The following is an 18,420-nucleotide window of genomic DNA, read 5'->3' on the forward strand; positions in this document are numbered from 1 at the left end:
TAACAATACAACATCAAGATCCAGGCGAGAAAACGACAACTAATAACCTGCTAATGTAAACTAAAATGACAAACGGAATAAAATTACTGAAGTAGATCAAAGCAGTGAAGCGGATAAAAAGAATAAATCGTACAAAAACAGTAATGAGACTTTAATTAATGAAATGGATGTAATGAATGCAATGGACAAATTAACAAAATGGGCGAAATGAATAAAGAAAAGAGGATGGAAATATGGATACAAAAGACTGTAATGAGTGCAACGGAAGGGATGAGTGCAACGGAAGAGATGAGAACGGATGAATGCGTTGAGCAGATAAATGTTGTGACCGGATGAGTGTATAGAACGCATGAGTATGTTGTGTGGATGAATGTGTTGACCGGATGGGGGTAGAACGAACGAATACGTAGAGCAGACGAATGTATAGAGCGGATGAGTGCGTAAGTGTTGAGGAGTGTGTAGAACGCTGGAGTGCAAAGAGCAGACAAATGTGCAGTGGGGACGAGTGTAGAGTGGACGAGTGTAGAGCACACGAGTGTGTAGAGTGGATGAGTGCGTAAGTGTGGAGGAGTGTGTCGAATGCAGGCGTGCATAGAGCAGACGAACGTGCAGTGGGAATGAGTGTAGAGCAGACTGGTGTGTAGTGCAGTCGAGTGTGTAGGGCGGATGAGTGCGTAAGTGCGGAGGAGTGTGTAGAATGCAGAAACGCATAGAACAGATGAATGTACAGGGTGGATGAGTATATAGAACGGATGAGTGTATAGAGCGGATGAGTGTTTAGAGCGTGATAGGTGCGCAGAGCGGAAGAATGCACAGAGCGGGAGAGTGCACAGATCGGAAGAGTGCACAGAAGAGGCCGCAGAGCGGAAGAGTGTGTAGAAGAGAGGACTGTGTAAAAACGATGGAATGTGTAGAGTGGATGAATGCGTAGAACGGACTAGTGAATAGAGCAGACGAGCGAATGGAGCAGATGAGTGGGTAAGAGCGAATGATTGCGTGAGAACGGAAGGTGCGTGCGAGCGGAAGGGTACATGAGAGCGCGTGAGTGCGTAGAGCAGGTGAGTGCGTAGAGCGAGTGAGTGCATGGAGCGGGTGAGTGTGTAGAGCAGGTGAGTGCGTAGAGCGGGTGAGTGCATAGTGTGGGTGAATGTGTAGAGCGCGAGAGGACATAAAGCAGATGACTGCCGTGAGTGGACGAGTGCATAGAGCAGACGAGTGCGTAGGGCAGATGAGTCCGTAGGGCGGACGAGTCCATAGGGCGGACGAGTGTGTAGGCGGATGAGTGCGTAGAACAGATGAGTGCATAGAGCAGATGAGGGCGTAGAGCTTGCAGAGCGGATGAGTACCTAAAGCAGATGAGTGCCTAGAGCGGATGAGTGCTTAGAACAGACGAGTGCCTAGAGTGGATGAGTGCTTAGAACGGACGAGTGCCTAAAACGGACGAGTACGTAGAGCGCATGAGTGCGTAGCACAGATGACTAGGTTTAACCGTTGAGCACCTTGAGCGGACGAAATGGGTGAAGTTTGTGGATGCAAAGGGTGATGTATGTAGATAGAACAAGTGATGTATGTGGATGGAATAGGTGACGTATGTTTTTGGGACGGGCGACGTATGTGGATAAGAACCGGTGACATATGTAAATGGAACAAGTGACGTATATGAATGAAACGGATGAAATATGTGGATGAAAGGTGTGAAATATGTGGATGGATCGGATTAAGTACGTGGTACGGATGAAATACGTAGATCAAGTGCATAAAACAACTTAGAAATACTCTGGACGGATCAGAATGCATTGAACGGATTGGAGTGCGTGGAACGGTTTGAAGTGCGTGGAACGGTTTGGAGTGCGTGGAACGGTTTGGAGTGCGTGGAACGGACTCGAGTACGTGGAACCGATTGGAATGCGTAGGAGCGGACTGGAGTGCATGGAGCGGACTAGAGTGCATAGAATTGTGCAACTTTCACAGAACGGTTTGGAATGCATAGAACGTCTGAAGAGCATATAACCCACCATATCACATCACCACTCTTACTCTCTTCTTTACAACACCAGTCAACTGGAACACAGAGATACTATGACACCATTTGGTATAACTGTTCGCATACCAACATCTGCCTCATACTGCCCATCACTCTAACTAAACACTGCTGGTTACACACCCCCAGCCAGGCGTTCTCCTCAGGCCTAACGCAGCCACAATCGGTCTGGATAAATCCTGCCAGAACGAACACATACTCTTGATCTCTCAACCACCACACCTACCGTTAAGAAGCAGCCATTACATAAGTACCACACCGGCTGCACAGATATCCGGTGCTCACACGCACCTTTTGACTCTCTTTACTCTCTCAACTGACCTGAACTTCGGTTCCCGAGGGCGTTCAACCTACCAGCACCTTCAGACCATACCAATGGTATATAAGGCGCTATATAAATGCAAAGTAACATAACATATACTTTACACAGTCACAAATACACTCAATACATAACCACAGTCATACAGACTGAAGCATAAACACACACACACCACCATCCTTATGAACACAGATAAATGTAATAGGACACTTAGTCCCTTTCTATCACCAACTGCCAGGCAGTCTTTGCTCCGTCCATAAAATGAAGTATCCGACTCACTTTCCAAGAAAGTGCAACTTGGGAGAACGAAGAACGCCAAATGCAGTTACCAACAAGCCCCCCGTGACCACTACTTTTCAAGTCTGGCAGAAGCTGAAAGGCAAACCAAGATTGTCTATTGTCTGCATGTGATCCAGGGTAAGAGAAGGTGGTGAGGAGCAGGAATTGGGCTTGATGTGATGGAACAATGAAGGGGGCAAGGAATTGGTGAATGTGTAATACGGACAAGGGAAGGGGGTGTGTGTGGGGAAATAGAAGGGGACTGGGTTAAGGGATGGAACAAAAGTAGAACGGAAGTCTGTATTGGAAGGGAAGGTGGTGAAGCACATCTAGGATGAGGTGTGGGGGAAGGGCACTGGAGGTTGATAGGTAAGTAAAATAGTACACATGAGACAGAGGTTCAAATTTGGGTTGGTAGCTCAGTAGATAGTGACGGTTGCTGAGATCTGTGCCTAACCCACATGCCACGGGACCCTATCGCGGGTCTTGATCAGCCCTTTTATTTCTGTGGAAGTGATGAATACTTGCTTTTTGAATGTATGCTCCTACCAAGATTTCTCTTATATTTTGACAGGGTGCTTTATCATGTAACTTGGTGATTTGAAAGCCAGATTTTATTTTCTTAACAGTGTGAAAGTCAGATTTATTGAACAATGTTCTAGATTGGCCATTGAATAACAACTTTGCAGAAAGTATGTTGTTCATACTAATAAGGAAGATGGAATTAAAGAAGAGGAAGTTTTCTCTGATGTAAAAATGTTAAACTCTGGAACCAGGAAACCAGTGGTAAAATCCTGCCTTTCACACTTTGTGCATTATGTGACCCTGAACCAATCACTTTATCTCACTGTGCCTTATTTTCCTAATGGGTTTATGATCTATTGTGTCGATTCATAAATATGTATATTATTAAAAAGTAATACAATGCTTACTGGTGGGGAGGGAGGATGCCAGATGAGTGTCCTGTGTTGTGGAGTTGTGGGTAGGCAGGGTGCCAAATATGGCCATTGTTTTTTTTGTGGTGGGGAGGCAGAAGGCCAGATATGGGTCTTTTGCCATGTTTGGCTCTTAGAGCAAAGCCTCATTACAGGTTTGGCGGTAGCTGTGGCTGTTTTCCAGGCACGGCTACCGCCAAACTCGCTACCGGCGCCGCCACCTGTGATTAAGCAATAACCATTCGCGGGTGGCGCTATTGCGTTTATAGTGATTTTTTCGAAAACAAAGTTTCGAGTAACAAAACATTCGAAAACAAAGTTTTGAAAAAAAAAAGCTTTGACAAGCTATATTTAACAGGCAAAAATGCATTTCTTTCGAAACCACTTCATCGACAATAAACATGGACTGGTTTCAATTGAAATGCACTTTCACATGTTAAATGTAGCATTTCAATGCTTTTTTTGTACTAGCTACCCCCTTGTAATGTTTTAAAGTTTTGTGTATATTGGGGGGTTCCCCCCCACCCTCAATCCCCACGCCACCCCCTATTCCCCAACCCTAACCCAAACCGAACCCTAACCCTAATTTAACCCCTAAACTAACCCAAGCCCCAACGCTAACCCCAACCCCAGCCCTAACCCTAAACTCCAGCCCCAACCCTAACCCTAATTTAACCCCTAAACTAACCTAAGACCCAACTCTAATCCTAATTTAACCCCTAAACTAACCCAAGCCCCAACCCTATTTTAACATTTAAACTAACCCTAGCCCCAACCCTAACCCCAACCATAACCCTAACCCTAATTTAACCCCTAAACTAACCCAAGCCCAACCCTAATTTAACCCCTAAACTAACCCAAGCCCCAACCCTAACCCTATTTTAGATCATTTTTCATTTAGATATATTTCGATATGATAATCACATTTTTTTCAAAAAAATGACTATTCTAAAAAATGACTTTTCTACAAAAAGTATTCTCAAGATTTGTATTCGAAACTTTGTGTTTCGAAAATATGACTGGATACCGCTGTATTGCCGGGCACCCGATCTCCATTCTGCCCAATAGGGCAGAATGGGGGTTGGGAGCATGGTTGCACCGGCACCGTTGATAACGGTGCCGGTGCAATTACATGTTATGCTCGCGGGTGACGCACAGCCCGCCAGGTCAGACCTGGTGGGCTGTCAGGCACCCGCGAGCAGAATTCATAATGCGGCGGTACAGTATGAACGGTGCTGGTGCCTTACCGCCACCATTCATACCGTATCTGGTAACATTATAATGAGCCCTTTCTCTAACTTGCCCATCTCTTTGCATTAGCATGTTATTGCTCCTCCTATCCCGGTGGGCTTGACCCCTTCAGATCAGGGTCTTACCCCAACCCAGTACCTTGGGCAAAACATACCCTCTCATGCCTTCCTGGGATTGCTAGCTATGGCTTTGATAACCTCCTGTACCTCCTCCTGATCGTCTTCTCGAAACTGCTTCTTTTGATGTGTCTAACTCACCTCCCCTTTAACTATCAACGTATTATTATTTTCCTGAACTCCCAATCTAGTTTCTTCTACCTGATGACTACCCAGTGGTCTTCAAACATTTCTATCCCAAGACTTTTTTGCCGAGACGTTTTCAAATTGGAGGGGTTTGGGAGGGGGGTGGTGGGGTGGTCCCCCAGGGCATTGATATTGTTGTCAGCAGAAAAGGTTTCGCTTCTATGGGTTGGATTTACACAGTATAACTTAGCAGCAGACTCCCTGGCAGGTATCCAGTGATATATGGTCGCCGAACACTGGCAGTTTTACAAGAAATCGCGTCAAAAAGGCCATGGGGTGACCCGGTAAAAGTGTTGGCATTATTCCACACAAGGGGAGAGGAGGTTGCGGGGGTGTTCCCCGCATACATCACATGGATTGCGGGGGCCACACAATGGCCATTTTGGCGGCAACTTTATTACATGGAACCGCCTTGCGTCCTTATCACTTATTGAAATTCCTTGTCACTGCCACCTTTTCTGCTAATCCCTTCTGTGTCACACTTCTTCCTTATACGGTCTCTCCCATCCTTAATTCTCTGCTGTTTTCAATCTTCCTTCTTTATTGCACCTGTTCTGTCTGCCATCTTCCTCTCTGAGCTTCACTGCCATTCTCTTGTTCTTTACCCTTACCACTTGCAATATCCCTGTTCTTCTCATCCCCTCAAATTCCGTCTCTTTTCGCTTCTCCTTACGCACTTCCCACTCCCCATTCTACCTCCCCTTCAGTACTCCTATTATTATGTCTTTCCTGTTTCTCTAGGTGTGTCTCTTATTTCTCTAGCCCTGCACCCATTTGGTATGTTAGCTCTCTAAACCACTTTTTTAGACTCTGTGTTTCATGTCTTCTCTTTCTCTCCCTGCTCTCTCTCTTTTCCCTGCCAGTTCGCTCTTTTCCCCCTTGCTTTCTGTCTCTTGGTTTCTCTCCATTCTGTTTGTCCCTATTCCTGTTCTGCCTCTCCTCTTACTGTTCTGTCTGTTCTAGCTTAGGTTCTCATTTCCATATTCTCTCATCTTTCAATGATCTCCCCTCTAACACACCCTTTAAGTTCTCTCCCTGTTCTCTCTCTCTCCTCCTCTTTCACATAGTCTTCCCCGTCTATCTGTATTTTGTTTTCCTCTCCCATTCCGGCACTGTGCCTCCCACCATCTGCTCCTATTCTGCCTCACTCCCTTCCCTCCTGCTCTTTTAACCTTCTTCACTCATGCTGGGTCGCCCTCCCTCCCCCTTCGATTCCGTCAAACTCCTATTCCCATTCTGTCTAAACCTCTCCCTCCTATGTCTGTCTCCTCTTCTGCCTCTGCCTCCTATTCTGTCCCTTATTCTGTCTCTTCTTCCTTTCCTGTTTCAGTTCACTCTCTCATCCATGTCCTTGAAAGTAGCTCCAGGCTGTGCTCCATTCACAACAGAGCCAAGAAAGGTAATGTGCCTCTAATGGCTAAGCAGTTGTTTTCTACCTGTGATGAAGAGATTTATATCCTTCACAGTATGCTATGCCTTGCTTGCAGTGCTCAATTCTGTCAAGCACTGAGTCGCATGAGTGTGAAATACCTGGGGTTTTTGGCACGGTCTGGCTCCTACTTCTTTTAATGGTGTCCAGGATAGCGGAATTGTAAGGTGAAGAACTCAACCCATCCTAGTCCTGCAATAGTATCTCAGGGGGAGTCAGGGAAAGGCTCGCAACACCACAGACTTGTCCCCCAGTGTTAATGTTGCAATGTAACAGTGCAAGCACTGGACTGGGTGATGCAGATGGCAATGCAGCAGATAGACATCCCAAGATGGCAGTAGGATACCCAGAATGGTTTAGGGAGACAAGCTGAACCAGACGTAGGAAGAAGGTAGGCAGGAACAAACAGGAAAGGCCCACAAAAGGCAGGAAGGGAGTAGATAAAAAAGCAACTGGAACATGAACAAGAATCAGGGGGGGGGGGAGAGGGTCTGGAGCCCAGAGGTAACACGTAAGAGAGCCTGTCGAGGGGCAGAAATCAAGGAGGAAATGGTACTTGCAGGAGCAAGAAAACAGGCAGAGAGGCAACCAGAAAATGCCAGGATGACACAGAGAAGGATCTGGAGTCTGAACTCAATGGGGAACGGAGTGCGTTGAGATGTGCCGTCTTCCCGGCTGAGATGCCTGGAAAACTGGTGCTGTAGTCAGAACAAGGCCACAGAGTGTAGTGAGTAGCCATGGTAACCAAGGACGTTGTTCCAGCAGCTTAAGTGCAATGGCGTTGTCTGCCATGATGACAGACGATGGTAGGCCATGTCCTGCAACGGTTCGCTCACCTAGACAAATGCTGCTTCCACCGCTGTTACAACCTCCAGTATTAGGATAGGTGCACGGCGAGCGCATGACAAATTCTCTTAAAAGGACAGTGTTCATATACTCCCCTACTGCAGGAATGCACAAAGCGCTTTTCTCTGGAGATGATAAGAAGCTCATATTTCTTCTATTATTTCAAATTCTCAAGGGAGCATAGTTCTAAACTGGACTCGCATGACTCTCTATTGCTTTGAGATGGGGACTTAGTGGGGATGACCAGGGAATCCCGCTTAGCAATCCTGGGTCCATCATCCACAAGCTTGGGGGAGGCCTCTGGCTCCTTGGTCACCCTACTAAACGTCTCCAGAGCTAGGCACGGGACTTTGTCATAGTAGTGACAAGCCGATGTAGCATGGGGCAAGAGTGATGGGTGCTCTGATCTAGCATTTAAAATGTGTCACTGCAGCTTCATTTCATGGAGGTAGACCGTGAACTGAGGAGTAGATTCAATGATCAGTCGTATAGGTGTTCTCACCCCCTATCACTGTGTAGGCATGGCAATACTCATCCAATCATGTATTGCATGAGTGCAAGTATGGGGTTGACCAACGTTGATGTAGGTATATTTATGGGTTGTGCACTACAGGGATGATGCCGGTGGTGTGCTCCACATATGATCCTACGAGCTAATGCCATACTTCCGAGACATATTTGATGATATGCAGAACCCTGCATAGATTGAGTTAATTGGGATTGACTTTGTTTGAGCATACAGGACAGCTGTTAAAGATCTGTTTAGGCATGTTGTGTAGTCCGACATCCAGAGGGATCTTCTTATGCGCGCTACGAAAGGTGGGGGAAGGTGAGGGGCAACAAGCCAAAGGAGAGGGTGGTGTAGTACACGTGCTGAGGGGAAAGGCAGAGATGGAAAAGGAATGCAACTTTAAATATGGGACTGCAATCCTGGAGGTGTGGCTACCACACAGTAGTTAAGTGCAAACGCAGGGTGTTCCCAAGGTCCTTTCTATGGAGTTGATCAATCTCAATGGGGATCCATGGTGGAGAGTATTGTGAGTGTCCAGGATCTTCATGTCTTGTCAAGCTCAGACACATTGTGGGCTGTGCTTCAATGCAAGGGCCATCCTTGCAGAGGTAGTGCCCAGTGTCCAGGAACATGGCCTGGTGTTTATCAGGGGGTTATGTGTGATCTGAATGAGTAAGGAGTAAAGTGTTAGCAGTAAGTGCAGGTTTTTGGCTGCTAATGATCCTCTGCTTGGCTAAGGCCTGTGGAAGTTGTTCAAGGGAGCGTTTCAGATGCAAAGGTGTGCCATAATCTTGGCTCACTCGTGCTAAGCCTCCCGGAATAACAGGGCTTCTCCTGAAATTGAGATGGTTTCCTGGAGCAGGAGACTCTATTAACGTATTTTCCGTGCCTTTGGACTAGCCTCGCCAAACCTGAGGCCTCCTCTATCCACCCTATTGTAACTTGGCACACAAAGGAGACCATTGTTTCGAAAGTGGTGTGCTGCCAGAAGATAGGGGACCTGCTAAGTGAATTGATTTGTTAAAGTACTTGTCAAGTGAAATTGGGAAAGAGAGCCCTGATGTTACACTCTGGGCTATGTAGTGAAAGTACAAAAGTGTCTAAAAGACATTGGGCTTCATTATGAATATGAATAAATATGTTTATTTAGATAAAACATCCATTAAACAGGCACAAAAGAATAAATCATGTCATCGTAATTATCAAACATCAATCTTAAAACAGCATTTCCACATTAAAAAGTAGCACAATCCAATGTTCAAATGCAGGAACACATAATACAGACCTAATAGCATAAGGAAGCTCTTCACAGTTGAGCCAAAATTCCCTTGCTCTGATAGATCACTCTTCTCAAAAAAGGACAACAATGCACTCCATAAGAACCGACAAAATAGTAAACCTTCTAGCATCGTTGTATATCCTGGACAAAACAATAAAGATGTTTCAGTTCCCCCCTAACAGCTCCACATGTTGGGCAACTGGTTGTATCAGGGAACCCATGCCACTTTGCGGTGTTTCCCCTCAACTGTAAGCTGTCAAATCTAACACATCTAATTCACCACTGGTCTCCCCTTTTAGAACTAATGAGAAGATAAGGCTGAATTTCATTTATCCTACTGATCACAGCGTGATCACTGTCCATGTTGGTGGCAAATTCCATGTTTTACGTCTTTTCCCTCGCTGCTCGATTAAAAATTAGCATATGATTCATTTGCCCCGAGATCAGCAAGCTATCAGGAGGAAAAAGGGCAAAAAATTGTTCGTAGACAGCAAATCAATAATAAACGCTAACCAGAGAACTATATACCAGTCTGTGCTTTCAATGAGGGACCTTATAATGAAATGACATAGAATCGCACGATCATTAGACCATAAACAAAGCCAGAAAACAGCCTGGCTGACGTCCAATGATCATCCCAAAAATCTGCACCCAGTTTCCTATGCACTGAGACACAGGGCGCCGATCCCGGGAGTCCCAAGAGCCGTCTGAGAAACATGTATCCTTAACCTGTATCTCAGGCACCTTCGTAAAGCCCCACAGCGATGCTCCAAAGGTTGCCCCTTACAACAGAACAAAAAGTGGAAAATCCCCCCTACATATTGACTCATCGTCAGGTGTTTGTTAACATGCACTTGACTCGTCACTATCTCTGAGAATCTTAGGCCCAAATAGTCAAATTCCTTAACTCTAGGAATTATAGCTCCATTGCAAACCATCAGGCGCATCTTTGCAGGCCTTTTCCCTCCCACACACAGCATTACCGCTGATTTTAAGCTGTTAATTTGCAGCTGCAAGGTGTTCATAAAGGCTGCATAGGCATCAATCAAGATCTGAAGGGCCCTAAGGGTTCTGGCTATTAACACAGTGTCATCGGCGTAAGCCAGGACTGGAAAGGCCCTACCCCCCAACCTTGCGCAATTCGTCCCAATGTCCACCAGGGCTTTTAAGAGTCCATTGATATACAGAGTGAATAAAATGGGTGCCAAAATGCAACCCTGATGGACACCCAGCCCAACATCAAAACATGCAGTGCATTCATCCCCCCACCCCTCCGGTCCACATCACACACTTGCCCAGTTTTCCCTATGCAGCTCACACAATCGTGTTAAACTTTTCTCTGGGCAACCCATGGATCCGAGCAAGGCCCATAGCTTCGATCTATCCACTTTATCGAAGACCATGCTCAAGTCCATATATCCCAAATACACCAGCTCCCCCCTACAGAACACAGAATTCGAGATCAATAAGTACATGTTTAGACTGTGTTCCATTGTTCCTACTCCTGGGTGAAAGCCAAACTGTATATCAGAAAGTACTGTGCCCTCCATCAACCAGGTCTCTATATACCCCGGCAACACCCTCCCAAATATTTTGAACGAAGTGTCTAGTAGGGAAATAGGTCTGTATGACATTGGCTAGCAGAGTTCCCCTTTTTAAAGATGGGGAAAATGATGGCCAATTTCCATGAGGGCAGAAAATGGCCACTGTCTAGACAGGCATTAAATGCTAATGTCAGCAGAGGCGCCAATTAATCTGGTTGTTCTTGAAACAGGTCTTAGGGAATGGCATCAGGGCCTGTGGCCCAATTGCGAGCCTGTGCATTCATGGCCAGAGAGACCTCCTCTAACTTAAAGCACAATGATGTACGGCACTCCTAAATCCCTCGGATAGTGCTCTGTCTCCGAATAATGTGGCAAAATACTCCACCCAAACTGCTGGTTCCACATTGGTACCCCTTGGTCTTTCCGTGGCGTTATAGGCCGGTTCCCTATTTACAAATTCCCAAAATACTTTTGAGTTGTTTGACCTTGATGCCTCTAAAAACTCTTCCCATGCTTCCTCTTCTAGCTCTATTTTCCTCTTCTCCAACACAGAGCGTTAGTTAGCTCTAGCCTGGATGATCTCCCTCCTCGAGCTAACTGGTGATTTTAGTACCTTCAGGAGTAATCATTTTGCAGAGCTGCGGATGTCATTGAGCCATCCCCTACTACCTTGATTCACCTTCCTCTTCCACTCCACCACAAAACCCTTGGTATGTGCCCCCAATAAGTTTACAAAACATTATACCACCAGCTCTGGATTGGCAATATTATCCAGGATTCATAAAATAGTGGGGATTTTCCCTGCCAAAATGTTATAATGCTACTTAGAATCCTGACTTTTGGCCCAATTAATTCTCCTATTAAACACATCCTCGGCTTTCACCAAGCAGGATGAGTTGTTAAACATACCTTCTGTTCCAACAACTCACGTTAATTTCAGACTGATTGGGTTATGATCACTACAGGGTTGGTCACCACTTCAAACCCAACTATCCTTTCTCATATACCCAATGAGAGGCAAAAATAGTCCATCATGAAGGAACCCTGATGATTATTAAAGGTCAGGTTGTCCAGAAACATTGGGCGCTATACGACCATTCACAGATCACATCCCCCATTCAATAAGCCCCAGCACATAACTGCATACCCTTCACACAAGCCTGAGTATCCTTCATTAACGGCTTTGGGATGTTTAAAGTCTGGTCTTCAAGTGGATCAAATAGATCTACTGATAACCCTACACCCATTCTGAGGCTAAAGTCTCAGCCCACACAAACCTAATCCTGCTGTGCTCCTTGTACCTTAGTTGGTCATCAATAAAGGTCTTGAGTTTTGCCCGCCTATTTACTTCAGCTTTGTGGGCACTGTTATAGAAATTAAGTATGGCTACCGGATCCCCCTGGGGTGGGCAGATTAACAACATCTGTAGGTACTCCATCTTTGTCTCCCTCACCTTTACCCTACAATTCAGTGAGGGCCTGATCATTATAGCCATGCCCCCATAACATATACCCCTACAGTTGTTCTTGGCCAGAATCCCATAAGATACATAACCTTCCAAATGAGGAATCTCCAGGGCTCATGTTTCCTGAAGAAGTATTAACTCATAGGACTTCAGAAACTCCACAATATCCAACTTCTCCAATTTTCCCCTTGCCCCTGCTATGTTCCACATACCAAACCCACCATTGGGGAAACATCTCTGTCCCCAACTGTGCCCTCCCCACTCTCAGAGTTCCGATCATCCCTCCTCCCCGGCTATCCCATCGTCAGGACCGATGGCTATGGGTCCCGTCCGTCAATCCATCTCTTTGGTGGACGACAGTGGGTCAAACCGGTTGGAGGTTACTAGTTCCAAAGCGGCGGTCCTTGGTTGCTGTGCTGTCCCCCTACCTGTGCTAGTCTTAAGATTGTAACTATAACACACATTGGGATTTGTGGATTTACCACCAACATTATTTACAGTTTCTGCCATTTGACCGGTGGTATTACCATGGAATAATGAGTTGTAGTATCGCGGTGTAAAATCCCCAATTTGGAGTTAGAGGAGGAATGCACAGAGGGTTTGAGAAGGTTGGGGAAGCGAAATGGAGCAAGGACAAGCTGTGGGGCTGTACAATGTTACAAATAAAATACCTAGGCGGCACACCTTCCTCTGTGTCGTCCTCTACCTCATCTATTTCCAGCCTCATACTGCAGGGAAATCCTCCACTTTACGGTCAAACTCAGAATTTGGCAGTGTGCTAAAAGCAGCAGTAATTAGTTTACTGCCACAAATAGGAGCAGGAATGCAATAACTACAACTTTTTTGCCGCACCTCCGAACTCTTAATGGGGCCCATTGTGAAATAAATGGATCCCTGATAATGTATTCTTAAGGATTTAGTGAAATCACCACAACGGCCAAAAGATATAGTGAGATAAAGAAAGCCTCATTCTGGGAAATGTTGTGTGTGACAGTACCAAAGTATGAAAAAGGCATTCTTGGCTAAAGAGACTTCTGACAAAGGTAGCAAAGGCATGAAAGCGTCCAAGAGGCATTGTATGACAGTGAACGTTGTTTTACTGCATTGTGGGAAATTGACTGAATTTCCTAATGAATCACCAAGAGTCTCTTTATGACAAGTCATGCCGTTCAGACCAGAATCTGCACAGACTTTGTCAGTTTCTTCCACTGCTTTGCCACATGTCTTCCATTTTGTCCGCGAAGATTGTTGAGATGTCCCCCACAGGCTTAGAGGGGAAAAGGATGGAGGGTTTGGCAGTTGTGAGGATTGGCAAGCTCATTGGGGATTTCAGCATCTCGTATAAGATTGTCGAAATGATAAGCGATAGGTGCATGTGATTTGAAGGTGTAACTATACAGGGTGTGTGTGTGTGTGTGATACCCGAGTGTCACTCCATACTTGTGCGTAAAGGTGTATCTGCATTTTGCTTTCTGCATACGCAGGTCTTTGAGTGTGGGTGTGTGTGTGTGTCGTCTAGGAGAGAAACCACACATAAGCTGCACAGTTCAGGTGTATCATAGGAATATTACTGGTTGTGTGTGTGTGTGGATGTGTGTCACTGTACAGGGAAGTGTAAGTTGTAGGAGTGTAGCTGAAATCATTTGTCTTCAGAGGATTGTCCTGTTATATGTTATGCCATGTCATGTTATGCAGTACATGCACATCAGAATGCTTGCCAATGCTATAGTTTGCTACGATGAAGCAATACTGTGTCACCAACCATGACAAGCATATAGACAATAAACTAAGGTTGACCGAAGGTTTCATTCTACATTTCTAAGGTATTCTATTTGTACTTATTAGTTGATCAAGTTGGCCATGTTTTGATATTCTGGCAGCAGTAGTGGAGTGAGGGGGGCTGGGGGGATGTTGATGAGGTGAGAGAGGGGATGTGGAAGTGCCAAGAGATGTAGAACAAGCAGTTGGGGAGTATGAGGTCTTTGAAGTCATGTGTCAAGCGCCAACGGGATGAAGTAGAATTAGACTAGTGTAACAGAATGTATTTATCATGTTGTAATGTACTGTGGTTAAAGTGGTCTTGTTCAGCAGCCTTCTGGCGTGTGTTGGCCTCACTGCACATCCCATTGGTTATGAACAATCTAGTATTAATGAAAGTGGATTCTCACTATCACTTATTTTATGGCAGTGCGGTATGTTATAAATTCTCGGTGCAGCCTTTACTTTGTATTAGCAGGGGGAGGGAGAAGTTTACGGGATACATTGCTTTTATCATATCACCAGTAGTGCTGGCACGATGCCATTGTTGGGTGTTTTTCTCACTCGTCTAGAGTGTTGGGAATCCTGTCACCCAAGAATTGTAGGCTCACAGTATATATATTATTTTCTTGGAGGATAACCGTTATCTGTTTTTCACATGACTTTATTGTATTATCGTGATGTTAGATTGCTTCAATGAGATTGTCTTTTGGTCTCAAAACTAACTGCAATTGAGGGAATTTACTATGCATCTCTTATTACATATCTTTAGATATTGCATCTATATTTTTTAAGATCATTCAAGTGCACTGCCTTGTATACTATGTGTCCTCCTTCATTCCAACATGTCCGCCTGCATAATACATCTTCCTGAGTGCACTTATTCCTGCTGTCAACATCAAGAAAGGACTCTACTTGAAAATGTAAACCCCATTGCTTTCTTGTAACCCTTGTTTGAACAATCGCTCTGTGAGCGTGACATCCAGGACCTTGTCGCTGCTATGTCCTGCCTCAGCTGTGTGTTTCTCTACGAATAAACCTCTGTTTATTTATCCATGGAGTTTTTGTTATTTTTCGGCATCTCCCGACCCTAGAGTGTGGTCCTATTGCCCACTGCAGTGTTGTTCTTTGTGTTTTTTATATATATATATATATATATATATATATATATATATATATATATATATATATATATATATATGTGTTTGTTAACGTTTTCAAGTCAGTGAACAGAACAACAAGATAATCCCCATACCCAACATATAATTCCCCCGTTCCACCCAAGTCCATACATAGCCATACATTGTACCCCTCTCATCGACAATTTAATGCATGTGGTAGTGTGGCTCATGGTGGAACACTGGTCTATAGTGCCCACCCTTTGGTGTGTTAAAAATATGAAGTTACTCAACACTTTGGGCCAGAGTCAAAGAAGATCTTTCTTTTAGATGCCTGATTTTTGGAATTGTTCGGGTCAACGTAATCTCTAGGGTGGTCTGTGCGTTGCAGGGGGCTAGTGGGCTAGCACTAATTATGCACTGAACAGTGCTCTTTGCACCATTAGTGTCAGAAGCAATCTTCGAAAACTAATGTACAACAGGCTCCCTGCTCCCACTGCCTTAAAGGGCCCAGGGGTGGACTGGCCTATAGGGAACTCTGGAGATTTCCCTGTGGGCCTCTGCACCCTGGGCCTCTTTTGTGTGATATTTCCACAGGTTCTCATCGGAAAAGCATTGGGCTTGCTGAAAATGTGTCATATGGGGCCACTTTGAAAATTATTTCCAGGGCCGCTTTTGGTCCCCAGTAATTATTTCCAGGGCCTCGTTTACTTCCCAGTCCACCTCTGAAAGGGCCTGTTAATGTAAAAACGCTTTAAAAGAAAAAAACATTTCTCTTTTTTTGTGATAGATACACACGTGGAACTAGACCTGCCTAACCTCTTGGTTTTTCCCAGAGACTCTGGGTTTTTAACCATTTCTCCAGGGAAGACCCTGGAATCTCAGGGTATTTGATGCAGTTTCTGGGTCCCATCCGATACTCCATCCGATTGGCTGCAAAAGATTGTTGCGGGTAGCCAATTGGGTGGAGGTGTGGGCAGGACCCAGAAACTGCATCAAAAACCGGACAGTAGCAGGTATGCTGGAACATCTGCGGTCCATACTGCAGCCTGTTACCCGCAATGGGCACCTCAAAGAAAGGACACGGCACCGGAGCTGCATCCACGTCTACTTTATTTAAATACAACTCTGAACTGAAACCCGTTCCGTTTACACTCCGCCCTTTCTTCCCACGTCATTAAACATCCTCCCACTAGAACAACGTCTCTCTATTAAAGGGGCAGAGACCTGCAACACAGCCTTCCCACTTAAAATGCAGAAAGCCCCTCTCATGTCTTCCAGACAGGCGCAGGACATTTCTTTAGTCTTCTGTGCATTTGTGAATGGGGATGAATATTGAAATGTGCAGAAATGCCCTCTCATGTGTACAATTGCCTAAACGTGGTGAAAGGGTCATCTCTCACGTTCAAATGACCTTTGTTAATGTTGAGCAATTTATTTTGGTGCAAGTCGAGGAGATCACAAACCCACCCAGAATAAACAGCTAGCTGGGGGTTGTACGTCCATAAGGAAATGGCCGGAAGTCAGAAATAGACAGCTATTAAGAGACTCTATAGGATGTGGAGGCTTGTTTGGAACCCAGGGCAGGTAGTTGTGGTGTGATGAGGAGTCTATGCCGATAGGGTAGGTAGTTAGGGGAAAAGGAAGATTGTCAGGTATTAGTTGATGGGGTAATGCGGCCCGTGTACTGTATGTTAAGACATGTGCCCTTAAAGCAGAAAAGTAGTGTTTGTGCCGTGTTGTGTTATATTGTCTAATGGAGCACAACAAAGTTCTTGACTAATGCGTTCCCCATCCCCCATCACTTGCTATATCTGTCACAACCTGCTCATAGAGCACAGCGCAGCCACTAACTAGTGTTTTGTAGTAATACATTGACTTTCTCAAAATGGCTCCCAAGAAGCATTTTTATGAGTTTTTTCTGTGTTTTCAGCTTGGAGAGGATACGACGCCCGCAAGAGGTACAAGCAAGTGCAAAGTAGGAGGAATAAGGCTGCCGTGGACATTCAGTCAGGTAATCTAAACATTATCTGGTACCTTTCATGGCGGGGTGGGGTAGTCTCAGTCTGTGCTTGGCCTGCTGCAGGATCTGAGACTCTGTGCAAAGCTTGTTTCAGGCTCTTCGGCACCCGCTGCTTTCCTCCCCACTTGAGTCAAAGCACTAGAATGGAAAATGAAGGAAACCACAGGCGCAGATATGATGATAATGAGCCCCGAAACAATGGGTGGGTTTGGATCTGGTACTTCGTACCCTGGTGCTATCTCGGTGCACTACCTGTAAATGATGTGTTTGGTTGTTCAATGATTTGTAATGTATTTACCAAATAGCTGTGGTGCTCCATGTTAAAGCTCTTGCTACTAAAGAAAGAGCTGTAAACATAGCATTAACACATCATCAGAACCACTGATGAAAAACCTGGTCACTCTTGTTCGAGGAAATCAGCCTCTTCCATTGTTTTCAAAGAGATGTAACTCATGTTTAGAATCTTTTGAGTTACATCACTTTTGAAAACTATTGAAGAGGTTTATTTCCTCGAACAAGAGTGACCTGGTTTTTCATCAGTGGTTCTCGTGATGTGTCAATTCTATGTAGGTGTAAACCGGTGCCCGCTTTGCCACCTCGATGGGCTAATGAATCGAAACAATGTGAGGTACACCGAGTCCTGCTGGGCCACGAAAATGTGGTGCCTTGTGGGGAGTTTGCGCCAGCAGTTCTGCCCCTGTGTATGATAATGTGGCTACGTATCCCTCCTATGGTATCCAGGGATCCTCCGTGGTTGTAGGTTGCAGGTTCGGATGGTACCTGGTAAGGTGGCAGCAAAGGGAATGACACAAGGGGAAATTCACACCTTGCCCTCCCGCTCAAACAAGTTAACATAATTACAATTGTAAAAATATATTTGGAAACATAATGAGACCATACAGTTGTGTGCTTGCAGTAAAAACACATTTTGTTTCGTTTTTATATGTGCTGGTACATTTCGAAAAAGTTGCCAAAAACATTAAAAAAAAAGTATTATTTTGTCCATCTGACGATCCTTTTGCTTAGTCCGAAGAACAAATAATAATACATGCCTGACGTCCCATTCACACAGTGCCAGTGCTTCCATCCCTGGCGTTTCATTTAACTAAATTAATGCTTCCGATTAGGAAACCCAATAGCAATGGAATTCTGTAATGCATGTGTCTACCTGTTTCTATTTTAATTGACCATAAATGTAGCAAAATGTACATATCTGCTGCCCAATGTATCTTCTTTTTACTACAAACTATTAAAACCAATGCAATGCCATGAGATCCCCCCCATCGGGACAGCTTTAGATCCCCCATTCAAGCACTGGTC

The 18,420-nt window shown here is 45.0% G+C and overlaps 1 protein-coding gene across 1 annotated transcript in view; it reads left to right on the plus strand.

Moving 5' to 3' along the window:
* Positions 1 to 18,420, plus strand: part of MYO3B (myosin IIIB) — a 3,387,754-nt gene that overhangs the window by 2,757,537 nt on the left and 611,797 nt on the right. The window contains exon 28 of the mRNA XM_069616181.1: positions 17,011 to 17,091. Coding sequence (XP_069472282.1) covers positions 17,011 to 17,091 — 81 coding nt within the window. The remainder of the gene's footprint in view (positions 1 to 17,010; positions 17,092 to 18,420) is intronic.

Source organism: Ambystoma mexicanum, chromosome 9, assembly GCF_040938575.1.
Source record: "Ambystoma mexicanum isolate Mex_15411 chromosome 9, UKY_AmexF1_1, whole genome shotgun sequence".
In the NCBI taxonomy this organism is placed as follows: domain Eukaryota; kingdom Metazoa; phylum Chordata; class Amphibia; order Caudata; family Ambystomatidae; genus Ambystoma; species Ambystoma mexicanum.